We start from the raw sequence: 16110 nt of genomic DNA, 5'->3' as shown, positions 1-16110 counted from the left end.
AGAGAAGATGAAGAAAAGACAAAAATAGGTGGAATAACCATGACACAAATGAGTATTCAATAAGCAAGCTGGGATTTGAAGTTAGCTTACATAACGCAATTGCACAGGAAAGTGTTCGAACCTGAATTAAATCATTAATCAGTGTCGAAGAAATTTCAAAAAGAAATGTTTGTATTGGCGAGCAATTGTTTTGATTTTAGTTTGTGTACCCCTAGTTCACAATGTATAATGTATAAATAATATTATTTAACAATTTCGATAAGGAATGAAGACGTGCAGTTTAACTTTCGTTACCGGTATATAAATGTACGGTAAGCTTTACAAAAACATGAAAAAGGTGCACATATTAGATCCCATAATTATCTCATTTTACATCCATATAATACCACTAAACAATGTAGGAATAAAAATGTTGTATTTATACTGAATAAATTGGGGTTTTACTTTAAAGATATATTAACTATGTACGAGTATATTTTAACCTGTCTCTTATTATCGCCCGTTAGTGTTATCAGGCTTATCCATTTATCTTAATTTCGCAAATATCTATCCGAGATAAGAATTTCTCATTGAATCCAATGTGCCTTTTGCCCTGATAAATAACAAATATCCTTTTATCAGTTGAACGTGAAAAACTTTGTTAATGATCTTTTCTAAATTGGACGTATCTGAAATTTGTAATTCATATAAAATTGTCAAAGTTGCTTCGGAAAACCATTTTGGGTTTTTAATGATTTGAAGAAAATCGTTTGTAATACTTTAAGTGTGCGTCTATCTTGTATAAATATGTTTTAACTCAACTTCCTGACGTTGATAAAGTGTGCATTCTGCCAACATAAACTTTCATATTCTTCCTTCTCCGGCACATAATTGTGTGAATAAAATGTAAATTATCGAAACATTGCATGACACAATTTTACTTGTCTTAACACATTTATATTGTAATCTTTGGCAAAACGCCATGAAGTGTTAATGAAACTGATAATATCAATACATATAAAACAACTACTTCAGCTATTTACAAGATGTTTTTCGATTAATCTACGTATATACATGTAGGCCTTCATCAGATGTATTGTAGGGTGTAGTAATTAGTTTAGGTAAACAAATTCTCGAACACGTCGTTTTTTACGAGTGCTTGACCTTTTCGCCTTTTCAATATGTGTGTTTTATGATAAATATTTACAGTTTTCACCAAATGTTTGTATATCGTCAATTAAGGAAATGAATAAAGTACATATTTTCAATCTAATCATTTTCAGTATCGTCATTCATGTTGCTCACTAATTCTGCATGAAAGAGCTCTCCTATACAATTTTAGAAATACTTGGGCAAGATTCTTGATTCATTAATGTCCTCATTGTATAGTGTAATCTAAAACTAGGAATGCATGTTCCCATCTTGGAATACGTATTTCCCAACATGTGGTATGCAATTGCAAATGGTATCAAGATAATCCGTTTGAGCATAAATGTCAGGAACATTTTAATTTAATTACCAATGTGCGTGCCTCTTCGTAACCCAGGATAAAATACTACTAAATGAAATAATCTACATGACCTATTTGACAAAATTATTCAGCTCTTTAGAATTGTAACAATGAAGTACAAGGTAGAAAAATAGGATTGGTTATAACTGCGCTTCAAATAAATTTCTTGGATAATATAAAAGACTTAAAAATGACCTCTAACAACATACAATATATCTTCGAAAACTGTGCAACACAAACAATTGACACGTTACATGTCAACGATTAGTAAAATATCAAGGCTACTTTAAAAGAAAAAAAGATAAAGGGAAAGTTAAAGTTCTTATATATTCTTATATCATTTGTAAAAAATTAAAAAGATCGCCATTCCAATATCTTTGTTTACCTATGTATACTAATCAGACACTGGTTTGGGTCATATGGATGTTATTGTTTTTAACAGTTATCCAGTCACCTTACAATGAGTGGGCTAAATCGTCAAGTTGTTTGTCTCTATCCAAAACAAGCAATAACCAAGATCAATTTCACAAATTGTTCCGGTTCTCATGAACAAACATTACAAATCAAATTCATAAGGTACATTTAATAAAAATGACATTATGATGATAATATATTTACTCTTTTAAATTGAATACTGGTTGTCCCCGGGCAAAATAAAAGAGAAACAACTTTCCCGGGCATGCCATTTGCAGAATATGAACAATGTACTAAGCATGGATTGGTATTTTGCGACATGATTTATAAGTGATTAAGTACAGTTGCTCTTTAACATGTTCAAAATATAAGACATCGTGGAATTACAAATTAAAAGCGTTATAGGTTGTTGGTTATTTTTACTTCTCGATATCATGCAACTTAGACTTTCAAACTAAAGATTGTTTAAAGGTATTACAAAGTTTTGGGAAAATTTGAAAAATGGGTGGATAGTGATTCTTTACCATTTTGATATATTTGGATGCCCCTGTGGATGTATTAAAAACACCAGAAATTTTAGCCCTTAAAACACTTCTGCTTTCGAGAAAAATTGAATATTTAGATTTACCGGTGCTCCTGGTAAATTTTGATAAATTTCAAATAGCTCCTACGGCCGCACAATGGTAGCTGCGACCATGAACATCTCAGAGTACGTATTTCTGGTATATAATTTCCGAACGGGAATAGGTAATCCGTCGATTTTAGTCAATAAACATTGTTATATAGCTAAATTAATATCTTGGCCTTGAGAGGGAGCTATTCAACATAAAGTGTTTATTATTTACAATTTCATAACTTTAGAGTCGATTTCGACCGCGACAACGATCACTGAATATTGTAGGATCGTATATGCTTCCAATATGTACATTTGAACCAAATTCATGACCCCATACCAAAACTTTGTATTACCTTTAAGAAGAAAACGAAACTCGCTGGAAATCATATTCACTGAAAAACTGGTTCGATTGATATATATTTCATCTAAGCTATTATACATTTTCTACCAAAATCGGCTAGGTGGTACCATTTATGTGTAATATTGACAATTACCAATTCATTTCGTGGTATTACACAACATTAAAAAATACTTGAAAAGGCACCAACGTTCAACATTACATAGCGGGTTTTAATGCGACATCGAGATTTATGCAATGTCCTCCAAACCCAGAAGTCAAAATATGATATAGAGATTATCTTGGATGATAGAAAAGATTTGTTTGTTTCATTATATTTCTGCATTTTTCAACAAAATGAAAACTCGGTACATGTTATATACAAACTAGGTAGATATATGTAATGAATTAAATTTGAAATACAAGTACATACATAATCATATCATAATATCATTCAATTAGATAATTATAACTTTCTAAAAATACAGTTGGCAAATCAATTAAAAATTGAAAAATGAAGGAGACCGCCATCTTAAGCTTCAGCTGGAACATGATGGGGGCCTCAGGAAAAGAATCTTTATGGGTGGCGAAACCTATAAAATATAGTATAATCAGATAATAAAAAATTATAACAGCCACGTAATGATGTAAATAATTCTTCATACTGCAGGCATGACATGAAATGCGTCATGTGTAAATGTGTATATTATGTAAGTGTTTGTCTTTTGTGAAACGTTTTATTTACGTTCTTATGTATGGGCATGTGCAAGTGTGTGTCCGAGTGCATGCGTTTGGAGCACTTATTAAATTATGACTTGCATGCTAATAATAATGTACGCTTCGTTGTAAGGTACTTGTACTACTACACATTGATTGCACTGAGCGAAGTTTGAGTTGATCTTTCTGTAGATGGTGTAGGAGCGGTGACATAGGGGTTCTCATAGGCCTCTGCATTACGTGATGACCCAGGCCTCATGGTGGCCATCGGTGTAGGAGCCCCGTTTTCCATTGTTTCATCTGAGACGCCATATCGGTCGCGATGGGTGCAGAAGTAAACAAGAGTAAAAACGAGAAGAATGAGAAGGAGTGCAAAGGTTAGACTAAGACCTATAATGAGACCTGTGGTAGCATCCGTAAGCCCACTGCCACCCCCTTGCTCAGCGGACGACGTTGTGGAAGGACCCGTTGTCGCTAATTCCCCTTCGGTCCTCTGTGTACTTTTGTCTGTTCCTTGCGGTTTTGTTGTCTCAGGACCTTCGGTTAAGTCATCGGTTGTTGAGGTTGTGACACCGGTTGTTATCAGTTCCGTCGGCTCTGCATTTCCAGTAGTACCCGGGAGCTCTGTATCTGTTGATTCATCTGTAGTTGCCGTTGCCTCGGTTGCGTCCTCTGTTGTCTGAAAAGCTACGCTGGTCATTTCCCCTGTGGTTGTTGGTCCAGTCTCCTGGTCGCTCGTTGTAGGACCAGTTTCGAAAGATGCCGTTGTTATCTGAACCGTAGATACCTCTTCCGTTATTCCACTGTCTGTGAAAGTAATCTGAGAAGTCACTTCAACAGTTGTTACGGTATCCGTCGGTGCCTCCACTGTAGTTGCACCTTCTGTTGACTGTTCATCAGTTGCTGGATTCACTGTCGTCAACTGGGCTGTGGTGGCGTCCTGGGTGCTTGCTTCGACCGTTGTTGGATCATCGGTCGTTATCATTTCTTCAGTGGTAGGATCATTTGTGGTAGGATCACCTGTGGTAGCGGCTGATGTGGTAGCACCAACTGTGTCAGGATTGAAGGTGGAAGGATTGTCTGTAGTGGGGTCAACTGTGGTGGGTTCCTCTGTGGTGGGTTCCCCTGTGGTGACCTCGCCTGTGGTGGGGTCCACGGTGATGGGGTCGAATGTTGTGGGCCCTTCGGTTGTCAAGGTTGCAGTCGTTGCCTCTGGTGTTGTGGGAACAAGTGCAGTTGTTGGTGGTGGAGCTGCGAAAGAATAACAATATTTTTTTTTTAATGAAAATGATAAAAAAAAAACATTTTTTTTAAATATAATTAAGGTGGACTTTAGGTATACTCCGGGTATTGGCAGGTTTAGCTTTTATTCTGCATGATGACTAATCGGATGGAAGGATTGTCATGTTAGTAAAGAACAGAAAGAATATAGAGAAAATGTGAAGGAGGGTCGATGAAAGTCCCCATCTCTCTCCTCGAATCCTCAAAATCCTCCAAATTATTATTGTCCAGTGTGCAACACAATTACAGAATCTGTGAAACCCGAGACAATATAAAAAGGAAAGGAGGTGAATAATTAGAAAAAGAGAGGAAAAATGAACAATATTGTGTCATTAAGGGATTTGGGGCATAATAAAACAAATAATCTTTCCAATATTGAATTGAAACCCCTCCCCCCCCCCCCCCACCAACCAACACACATACACACCGACATACTCGTACACACTCATACACTTCTTTTCTTAATGAGAAACCGTACGGTGAAGCAACGTAACATTAATATGGCAAGTCGTAAATTTATGTTATGAAATTCAAAATATAAATACGTGCCATGTATTTATTTTCCCCGTGCCCCCAGCTAATTAAACAGCGAGAAGAGAAGTACTAAAAGAAGAAAAAACAGACATAAATACAAGATTGGAAGAGAACCAACTGCACATACTCTCCAATCGCTGTCCTACATATTATCCACCTAGTAAATCCATGACCCCCCCCCCCCTTCCCCATTGATGCCACTGCCCCCTCCATAGCCTTGCCCACGCTACATCACAACTGAAAGATAGTATACCTGTAGTGGGAGCGATGGGAGCGATCTCACACGTATCTCCACTGTAGCCATTGATGCACGTACACACTGCCGATCCTATATCAAAGCATTCGCCGTCATTCAGGCAAGGCGATGGGTCGCAGTTGTTATTGGCTGTAAAAGTAAATAGAAAACAATTAATATTTAGTGAATTTCAAAGCAAATACCAAAGCAAATACTTCCCCTTACCATACTTACTGGGCGGCATTGTGGGGGGGGGGGGGCGGGGGGTGGGTAGTTGACTGGCCGGCAGTAGTGCAAGGGGGTAGGTGGCTGAATTGGCTCAGAATCTTTTTATTTTTTTACATATACGGAGTCTCGCCTCGTTCCCTTATCCTTAACATATATATCTTTCGCGATCCGGTGTTCCAATGCATGTTATTTCTGATAAAGGCCTCTCAAAATAAAAAATAAATGATTGATTAATAAATGAATGCATGACTAAATAAATTAATGAATAAATGAACAAATCAATAAATGAATAAATGAATAAATGAACAAATAAATAAATTATTTTGTGGGAAAATTGGTTTAAAAAATGCATACCCACCATCAGAATTTACGATGAGATTGGAAATCTGAACTCGTGATGTAGCTGCCCCTGATCCAATGTTGGCAAATATCAGAATCTGCGTAAAAGAACATTAGAAAATCAATAGGCCACTTATTGCAAATAGCGTAACTCAGTACAGCCACAGTTTTATTCATATGAAATAGAAGAAGATACAGAATTAAAAGAATAGGTGATTGTCATGCAGTGACTAAAATTAAAGCTAATCTTGAGCTCTGGTATGGGTATCGTATGTCGAGAGAACGTGGCTATAAGGTGTTTAACTTAAACAAAGATGTTGTATTGCCATTTCCGACCGACCCAAAAATCTTGAAATCTATATACGTTCGGCATTTTAAAAAGGTTTTTTTTTACCGATTTTTAGAAAAACAAATGTGTAATGAATTCAGAAATACGTATTAAAGCACTCAAAACTGAGAAATGTCAGTCCAAAGAGGGAGGAAAAAAATTAATATATTCAAAACTGAAAAAAAGAAGAAAAGAATTCCAACCGACCGACCCAAGTTAAGGCACCTAAAAGGCAATACAATATCCTGTTGTTAGGCCTAATTTCATTCTGGATTGTTTATCCTGCAGTAGGTTGATTGTTTGATCCAGTAAAATAAAAACAACCTCAAAAAACTTGCTAGAAATCATCTTCAATAAAAACCACAACTCTCATTTGCACAAAAGGGACCTGTATAAGCACATAAGGTCAGGCCTACTTACCTTGATTTCCTTATCGTTTTATGCTCATTACTCAGCCCAAATACATTTTCTACCAAAGTCGTTTGGCATTTATTTGTAATTTTGTTGGATTCTGTGAGATCTTTTTTTTCCGTTTTATATTTATCAAAAATCAAGCTTATCTTTAATGTAATTCTAGAGTTTTGATGAAGTAAAGATTGAAACTTATTTGCAACACCACGTTGAGAGAGGCATCACACATGAACGGCTAGGATAGACATATATTTAAAACCTCCAAGTTGAATATCTCATTAAAAAGGAAATTATCAAACATGCAATTTTCATGCAAGTTCTATGCATTGTTCAGACACTGCCTAGGATTTTAAAGGCGACTGAAATCTGTGATGACATTCCATACCATGGGAGTGTTTTACAAAGACTAAGATCGACTTTAAGTTGGACTCAACTATGGCAGGCCATTCATGCTACTTATGATCCTTAGATGATATTTTTTCCTTCAATAATGAACTTTCAAAAAAATTATATTCTGCAGTTGTGATCACGATTTGTACGTCCGTTGAGAGACCAATGCCAGTAAATGGTAAAAGAAAACAGTGACATGAACGGCCTGCCATAGGTAAGTCCAACTTAAAAGTCGATTTTAGTCTTTGTGAAACACTCCCCAGATGTTTCCTGAAAGAGAGTATGACAACATCTCTAATGAACGCACTTGAGTTTGACCTTTAACGGAATCAAGGGGTGTGCATATAGACCAAACTTTTCGACAAGAAGACACAGAATTCTTTGTACATGATATCAGAACTGGAAGTCTATGATCATATGGCACAAATGCGTAATACATGTCGGTCCAGATAATATCATTTTTTTCAAGGGGAAGTCCATCATGGTATTGAATCGGTTTTAATAAAATGAATGGGGGGGGGGGTGAGTTACAAAGAAAATTCAATAAAGGATAGGGAAATCAAGAACTATTGAAGATATCATTAAACACCCAATTTTTTCGTTTTGACATTTTTTTTTGTCTGAATTATGAATATGTGTGATGAAAAGCAATAAATAGAACTTAGAGCGCAAACTATTAAACTAAAATTTAGATTTTGCACCATGTTCAGATCTTGTTGCGGTAAACGTATTTATAGTTTCATAATTGGGAACAGGCAAACATAATTGGTAAAAAATGGGTTTATAGGGAGGATTGACTGAGATAAACTATTTCAATAAAGAAGGAAAAATATTGCATTGGACGTGTTGGTTGAGATGTTTTCTGGGCTAATACATGTTTGTTAGCCAACCTCATGCAATAAGTTGATCATGACTTCTTTTTTTATTTTAAGTCCCTGAGGATAACAATCCTTCTATGTTATCACTTGGTGTCCCAATATTCACTGTACCTCAGCCCTCTGATGAGTTCCATGTAGCAATATGAACCTTATGAATCTTATGAACTTACATTGAATGTATCAGTCGGTGGTGCCAACACCAGCACCGCACTCTCCCAATCGGTGGTATCGCCGGTATGCTCCCAACCCCCTCCACCAGCTCCCGAGGCCCTAACGTGTAGGGTGTGGTCTCCCGTGACTCGGTAGTCGAAACTAAATCGGTAGCTGACACCAGTCTGTTTGGTCAGGGCGGGGCTGGTGAGTGTCGCCAGTTGGGTACGCCCAGGGGCAGTAAACTCGACGGACACATAATTAGGAACTGCGAAAATTTGGGGAAATTAATTAATAACCCTTTCAACATTCATTTTCCGAGCATGAGTCAGAAGTTTTACAAGATATATGGTTAACATATATTACTCTAAATATACTTTTACGTATGGTAATTTGAACTGAAAGATACCTCATTTTCTGCGTTTCATGTAATATCATGCTTTAAGTATTATTTCTTTTAAACTTTATTTATTTATTTACAGAAATCAGGCTTATCTTTAATGTAGGGGGCTACAGCGTAAACTGTTAATTAATTAATGTTTTGATTAAATTGTTCAGATCCTCGGTCAGTACGTCTTACATGTTCGAATGTTCGTATCAAATGGTATTGCGAATTCTTCCAAAATGGGATCAAGTCGTTCATTTAAATGGTTACTCTAACCCAACTAACATAGCTTTTTAAAACATATATACATTTCTACTTATTATTATTCCAGCTTCTGATTTTTCAGAAAATCTCTAAATTGACCAAAAAATGATGATAATCATCCATTTTTCACAGATCTCACGCTTGCTGGGCTACGCCCCTCGAAAAAATGTCATACGGTCACGTGGCTTGATGACGCATTTGACGTCATTGCGGGCATGTCCGATTTTATAATTTTATAATTTTATAATAAGGAATCACGATATTGCCAGAAACGTACTGGGATTATCAAGTGCATATTATTTTCGGATAAATGTCCTTTTTTTATTATTAATACCATAGTTTGCCTTTATATAGATATTTGTATGCCTAAATCACCCACATTTTCACTGGAGAGGCTCCTGCAGTGACGTCATATGCTATTGCGCAATACAGCTCCGAAACTGGGCTTTTTTTCTGAGCGTTCTGAGTCGTCATTTTTAAAGCTAGATTCCAGAATTATTGATGATTTCTAAGAAAAATCATTGTCATGTTCGGAATCTCCGTCAAAAATTATTCTACATGTCTTGTTTACATTTTGTTAGCCCTTTTTGGTTAGAGTGACCCTTTAAAGGTTCTCAAGACAGAAGATCAACATGATCTATGGAAGCCGAATCCGTCCCTCTTGTAGAGTTTTAGTCCACCAGGAATTTCCCTCCTTTCCTTAACAGCCCCTTTAGACTAGGGATCCTGGTTTGTTTTCACTCATCACATTCTCTCTCTGTATAGTGAGTCCATTAAAGGTAATACAAAGTTTTGGGAAATTTTGAAAATTGGGTGGATAGTGAATCTTTACAATTTTGACGTATTTGGATGCCCATGTGGATGTATTATAAGCACTAAAAAAATTAGCCCCTAAAACATTTCTGTTTTCGAGAAAAATTGAATATAAAAATTTACCGGTGCTCCCGGTAAATCTTGATAAATTTCAAATAGCGCATATGGCCGTACAATGGTAGCTTCGACCATGAAAATCTCAGAATATGTAGATGTGATATAAAATTTCCAAACGGGAATAGCTAATCGGTCGATTTTAGTCAAGAAATATTGTTTCATAGCTAAATTAATATCTTGACCTTGAGAGGGAGCTATACAACATAAAGAGTTTATTATTTATAATTTCACAACTTGAGACTCGATTTCAACCGCTACAACGATCACTGAATATTGTAGGAACGCATATGCTTCCAATATGTTAATTTGAACCAAATTCATGACCCCATACCAAAACTTTGTAATACCTTTAATCTTTGCATATTAATCTCGTTTCGTCATCAATTTCTGTTATGTCAAAGTTCAAGTATGTTTTGGTAGGCACGCCTCAAAGTTTACATAAAGTTATTTTTAGATGACGTCATACCTATGTCGTTTAGGTTCTCTACCCTAAGCCACTGTAGTTGTCCTACCCCGCCATTGGTGTACCCACAGTAATCGTCTGTGAAAGTGCAGTTCTGCGCATCAGAGGCTGTGGAAAACAAAGGAACAGAGATTGTTCTTATTGTCAAGCTTACCGATCTATTCAGGCACAATAATGTTTTGTGTTAACTGAATACATTACCACTCTAAGTTTTACGAATGGTGCATGTTTGAATGTAACCAAATGCTTAGTTTGTTTCGACATTTTGTCTCTCTAGAATGAATGCAGAATACAGTTGAAACCAACTTTTAAAAGATTTTAAGAGATGAAACTTGAAGAAGAAAAAGATTTAAGAGATACTCTAATTCAGCTTATAATGAATTACTATAAAACGTTGATAAGAAGTTAGTGATTTAAATTGCATAATTGTTCCCAAACTGAAAAGAAATAGTCATAATCCTGTTTAAAGCTGACAACGATTTGATTTATCCTAGCATTATTATTGTTGGAATATTTTGAATTAATATTCAGCAAATCTCTTATTCGTAATTCAGAAGGCTTTGTCGCCATATTGGTTATTCTCATGGTTCGTTATGCCATGAGAATGGCGTTTATAAGTCTAAAGTTTCATCATTCCCAATATGCATTATCCCAAAGTTTATGGATGTATTCAACTGTGAATTAACGTACATTTGAAATAAAAAGATACCACGACCCCTCTTCCCTTTTCTCCAATAGGATCCATAATGATACAAAATCCTAGTTAAAATTTAACCCCATTCCAATCCTATGTTATGATCACTATTAACGTTACAGTGAATATATAATTAGCGGCTGTTACGGTTTGATCGATATTTCAGGCAAGGCAGACATTGATACAAAACAAAAAGATTTAGTTTCAGAAACAGACGGGAAACATGACACTGTGCATATAGATGAAGTTAACATTGAAATTGCAAACTTCTTATTCACATAAAAGAGGTATACACCAACAATCACGTATAATCAGAAGATGTATTGATTTCAAAGCTAAAATGCTTGAAGTGGCATAAACCTGCGGTACGGAATGCATAAATAAGTATGTGATAAGAAACCTCAAAAATGTAAGCCTCTATATGATTTGAAAGCAATTAAATCATCGACACAATAAAGCACAACCACGTGTACACCAACAAATGATAGGTCTATAGGTGTTGCATTTCAGTCTATAACAAATTGAATCCATACATTTAATGGTATTTTTCGAAAGAACTATTTGATTCTAACTACTAACTGGTATGGAACTAAAGAAATCCTCGTTGTCAAATTAGTTTTAAATCTTATGCTACATAATTTCGCTCTTCAGTATTACATACGCGTTTTAATATAGTTCGATGGTAAAATGAGTGATGAATGAATAATACGAGTCTTAACTATTGAAAGTATTATAGTTTTTGCTGCACGTTATTTTTTACACATCGCAACTTTTTCCAAGACTTCACGCTTCTTTAATTCTACAATGCAAAATATAACATCGATAAATTAAGATGGACTTACCACTAAAGCACACAACAAGTAATATCACGAACAAAAGTTCCATTTTACCCTTCCTTGATTGAAACACTGCCTTTTAAATATATGCCGTAATTATTTGTTGATGAAATTAATCCAACGATTTTTCAAAGCTAAAGGATGCCAACAAATAACACAATTTTATAAATCTGTGATCAGGTTTGTGTTCCGACTCGTAAAAGCTGATAATCCGAAATCCAAAATGGCGCCAATACAGTGTTCTCACTCCTGTTGACCCCCTTCCTTCTTTTCTATTTCTGATATTATTATATTGGGGAGATGGTAATGAATTTTACATTGGCTATGCATCTCATCTGAGCATGCGTAGATCAAGTGGAAAAATCTGTTGTCATGGCATTTCACTATTGACCCAATATGTGTTTGTTTTTACGGCGAGGTTTTTGAGGCAATGTTTGATCACTGTTTCATAGTTTACAAGTCTATCCATCAATTATTAGGAATACTAACCCTTTCGGGACTGACACTGATAAAGCTGTTTTCACCAATGCTTTCATTTTCATTGGTCACCGATTGTGTTTTTTTCATTTTTGGGTGGAAAATAACTGGCATACCTATATGCATATATTGTAAGTGCCAATAGAATTAATCATTTCCGGCGGCCATATTCATGAAAAAGCAGTGGTCTTTATCCCATGCCACATATCATTATAACGAAAGAAAATAAAAGGAATAAATATTGCTATCTTTTCATTTTATATGTACATGAATTGAACATTTTGAAGTTCTCCATACGGTTAAAGGTCTTGACCTTTTAATGAATCATAATGATATCATTCAGATTACTGATTACAATCATGAAAATAGTCATCGTTTCTCAAAAGGCAAATAATCTGTATGTCCAGTGACCATCACTATCATCATCACCAATATCATCATCCTTATCATCATTATCACCATCATCATCATCATCATCACCATCATCATCATCCTTCTTAACACGCATAAACAACATCGGCCCGATACGATGTTTCCCCTAAAGAGGGCGTTGGGTCGACTGCTTCACATCTGTATAATATTAATCACTGTTATCAGCTGACCACTCTCCCATTAGGGACTTTTAGATTTGCACGTCGACATAGTGGACTGCTACGTGTGACGTCCGTTTAAGGCAGGTTAAAAAGAACGTCGCACGTAGCAGTCAACATGTCGACGTGCAAATCTAAAAGTCCCTATTGTCTCGTAACAGGCATTTCTTCTCGACCGCCCCTAGTTTTCATATCCCGTCTCCGCCTGCTCAACAGCCTCAGCTAAATCCAACCATGATAGAAACTACTTTAGAAGAGATCAAAAACCTCAGAGAAGCAGACTGGTGAAAGTTTGAATGAAATCGCACCCAAAAAGGAGAAAGTTATGAAATTTTTGAAAATTGTAATCGTTATACTAGGTATGGGCTGTTCAAATAGTCTGAAACAGTAATATCTATCTGCTGTAGTGGCGGACAACTTGCCCATTTGTTCCAACACACAAATGACTTAAAATTCTCTTTGTTATGCCTCCGCCACCGAAGGTGGTGCCGGAGGCATCATGTTTTCGGGTTGTCCGTCCGTCCGTCCGTACGTCCGTCCCGTTTGACCGTTATCACAATATCTCAAGAACCATTTAAGATTTAAACTTAAGACTCGGGAATAGTATTTATCACCATAGGAAGACGATCTGATTAGATTTTGGAGTACGTAGGTCAAAGGTCACAGGTCACAGAGGTCAACTTATGAAATTCCTTGTATTGAGTTTGTTAGCGCGATATCTCAAGAACCATTTGAGATTTAAACTTCAAACTTACGGATAGTATGTATCACCATAGGAAGACGATCTGATTAGATTTTGGAGCACGTATGTCAAAGGTCAAGGGTCACAGAGGTCAACTTATGAAATTCCATACATTGAGATTGTTATCATGATATCTCAAGAACCACTGGAGATTTAAACTTCAAACTTAGTGATAGTGTGTATCACTATAGGAAAACAATCTGATTACATTTTGGAGCACGTAGGTCAAAGGTCAAGGGTCACAGAGGTCAACTTATGAAATTCCATACATTGAGATTGTTATCATGATATCTCAAGAACCACTGGAGATTTAAACTTCAAACTTAGTGATAGTGTGTATCACTATAGGAAAACAATCTGATTACATTTTGGAGCACGTAGGTCAAAGGTCAAGGGTCATAGAGGTCAACTTATGAAATTCCATACATTGAGATTGTTATCATGATATCTCAAGAACCACTGGAGATGTAAAAACTTCAAACTTAAGGATAGTATGTATCACCATAGGAAGACGATCTGATTAGATTTTGGAGCACGTAGGTCAAAGGTCAAGGGTCACAGAGGTCAACTTATGAAATTCCATACATTGAGATCGTTATCGCGATATCTCAAGAACCACTGGAGAATTTTCACTTCAAACTTAATGATAGTATGTATCACCATATCATAATATCTCAAGAACCACTGGAGATTTAAACTTCAAACTTAATGATAGTGTGTATCACCATAGGAAGACAATCTGATTAGATTTAGGAGCACGTAGGTCAAAGGTCAAGGGTCACAGAGGTCAACTTATGAAATTCCATACATTGAGATTGTTATCATGATATCTCAAGAACCACTGGAGATTTAAACTCCAAACTTGTTTAAATTGCTCTATGGCGGAGGCATCATTTTCGACTGCGCGCAGTCAAAATTCCATCTAGTTTTCAAAATAATTTGACTCGGGATGGTCGTTTCTCTTTAGAGGACCTGTAGTTATATGCAATCCATTGTTCATTTTAATAGTGCCCCAAGAAAGAAGAAACCTAGGATAAAAACAGATATTTATATTTTTTGGAAACTTTTTACTTTGAATAATGATTTACAATGAGGAAAGATATGTGATGATCATTTTAGGTTTAAAATAATGACTAGGAAACAATGACTAAATCTACACGGGCAGGTTTGAGAATTATTTCAAGGTAAACAGACATTAATGAGTACAAACATTGATATAGTATGTTAAACACTTTAAAATGTTATTTCATAATGCTTTTGAGCACGGACTTTGATCGGGTGTGTGAATGACTATTCTTCATCATTTCCGCTATTGATACAAGCTTGGCTAATATATACAACCTTGGCCGCGTGGCCTAATGGACAAGGCGTCTGACTTCGAATCAGAAGATTGAGGGTTCGAGTCCCTTCGTGGTCGTGGCATATTTTACTTTTTGTAAGGTCTCTGACCTGTGGGGAAAGGGTAATCAGTTTCAACGCAGGGATACCTACCAAACATGTACTGTCTGCCGAATTCAAGTTTTTATTATGTCAAAATGAAGTATTAAGAAAACAACCACGCGTTTAGTCGTATATTTGCATTCGTTTTCTGTTTGATTTATTTGTTGGTACATTATTGCAGAGGGCATAATAATAAAGTGATGTCACGTGAAACCGCGTCATTAGTTGGGTAACTGAGACTGTTTCATGTCAGTTGATCCAAAATTTCATTCTGAATAAATCTTAGGCCTTGCGTTTACTTAGTTGGTTGTTTGTTTGTTGGTGTATTTTCATTTGTTCGTATGTTATTGCTGTTGCTGTTGTTGTTTATTTGTTTGGTAGATTGATTTTTTTTTTTTTTTGTTGCGTTGGAATCTTTCAGGCAATAAAAGCCTATCTAAATTAGATATTGTCCTTGTTTTAGGGCAGAAGGAAAGAGCAGAAGAAGAAGAGGAAGAAGAAGAAGAAGAAGAAAAAGAAGAAGAAGAAGCAGAAGAAGAAGAAGGAGAAGAAGAAGAGAAGATGAAGGAGAAGAACAAGAACAAGAACAAGAAAAGGAAAAAGAACAAAATCAAGAAGGAGAAGAGTATGATATTTAAGTAAAATAGTGGTTTAGTGTATATTTGACTTTGCACATGTTGAGCCAGGAGTCAATGGTTGATTATAGTTCTGATGGCATTAGAGCTACTCTGTTATAATCCATAAAATATGGTGTACTCGGAAAATAGCACTTAAATGTTCACGTCTTTTATTTCTGATGCTGTATCTCATCAAAGTCGTTTCTTCAACTTGGAAAGTGGACAGCCCTTTAGCCTAGAGGGCGCGATCCTTAGCTGGAACCAAACCCGGATTGTTTTGTTCTTCGCGTGGTGTACCTCCGGGCTATGGGATACAATACCCCAA

The 16110-nt window shown here is 36.0% G+C and overlaps 1 protein-coding gene and 1 non-coding gene across 2 annotated transcripts; one reads left to right on the top strand and one right to left on the bottom strand.

Annotated features, from left to right (window-relative positions):
* Positions 1-2831: 2831 nt before the first annotated feature.
* Positions 2832-12193, bottom strand: LOC100889390 (galactose-specific cell agglutination protein gsf2). The gene is made up of 6 exons (XM_003727787.3): positions 11926-12193; positions 10393-10497; positions 8368-8615; positions 6210-6288; positions 5642-5773; positions 2832-4824 (listed from the first exon to the last, which is right to left on the bottom strand). The coding sequence occupies exons 1-6, from the start codon at positions 11966-11968 to the stop codon at positions 3719-3721; spliced, it is 1713 nt and encodes a 570-aa protein (XP_003727835.2). The 5' UTR covers positions 11969-12193; the 3' UTR covers positions 2832-3718.
* A 2879-nt stretch (positions 12194-15072) lies between these two features.
* On the top strand, positions 15073-15145 carry TRNAR-UCG. Its single transcript has one exon. It is a non-coding gene; the product is annotated as a tRNA-Arg (tRNA).
* The last annotated feature ends 965 nt before the right edge of the window (positions 15146-16110 follow it).

The sequence above is a fragment of the Strongylocentrotus purpuratus genome, unplaced genomic scaffold (assembly GCF_000002235.5).
Source record: "Strongylocentrotus purpuratus isolate Spur 01 unplaced genomic scaffold, Spur_5.0 spur5_scaffold_9, whole genome shotgun sequence".
In the NCBI taxonomy this organism is placed as follows: Eukaryota; Metazoa; Echinodermata; class Echinoidea; order Camarodonta; family Strongylocentrotidae; genus Strongylocentrotus; species Strongylocentrotus purpuratus.
Note: the sequence above shows the minus strand (reverse complement) of the source record. Positions and strands in the feature narration are given on the sequence as shown.

Coding starts and splice junctions, on each gene's coding strand:
- LOC100889390 (XM_003727787.3), bottom strand. CDS start 11,968: ATGGAACTTTTGTTCGTGATATTACTTGTTGTGTGCTTTAGTG. Junction 8,616..10,392: donor AGAGAACCTAAACGACATAG/GTATGACGTCAT, acceptor AAATTTTCGCAG/TTCCTAATTATGTGTCCGTC. Junction 5,774..6,209: donor TCTCATCGTAAATTCTGATG/GTGGGTATGCAT, acceptor TTACTTTTACAG/CCAATAACAACTGCGACCCA.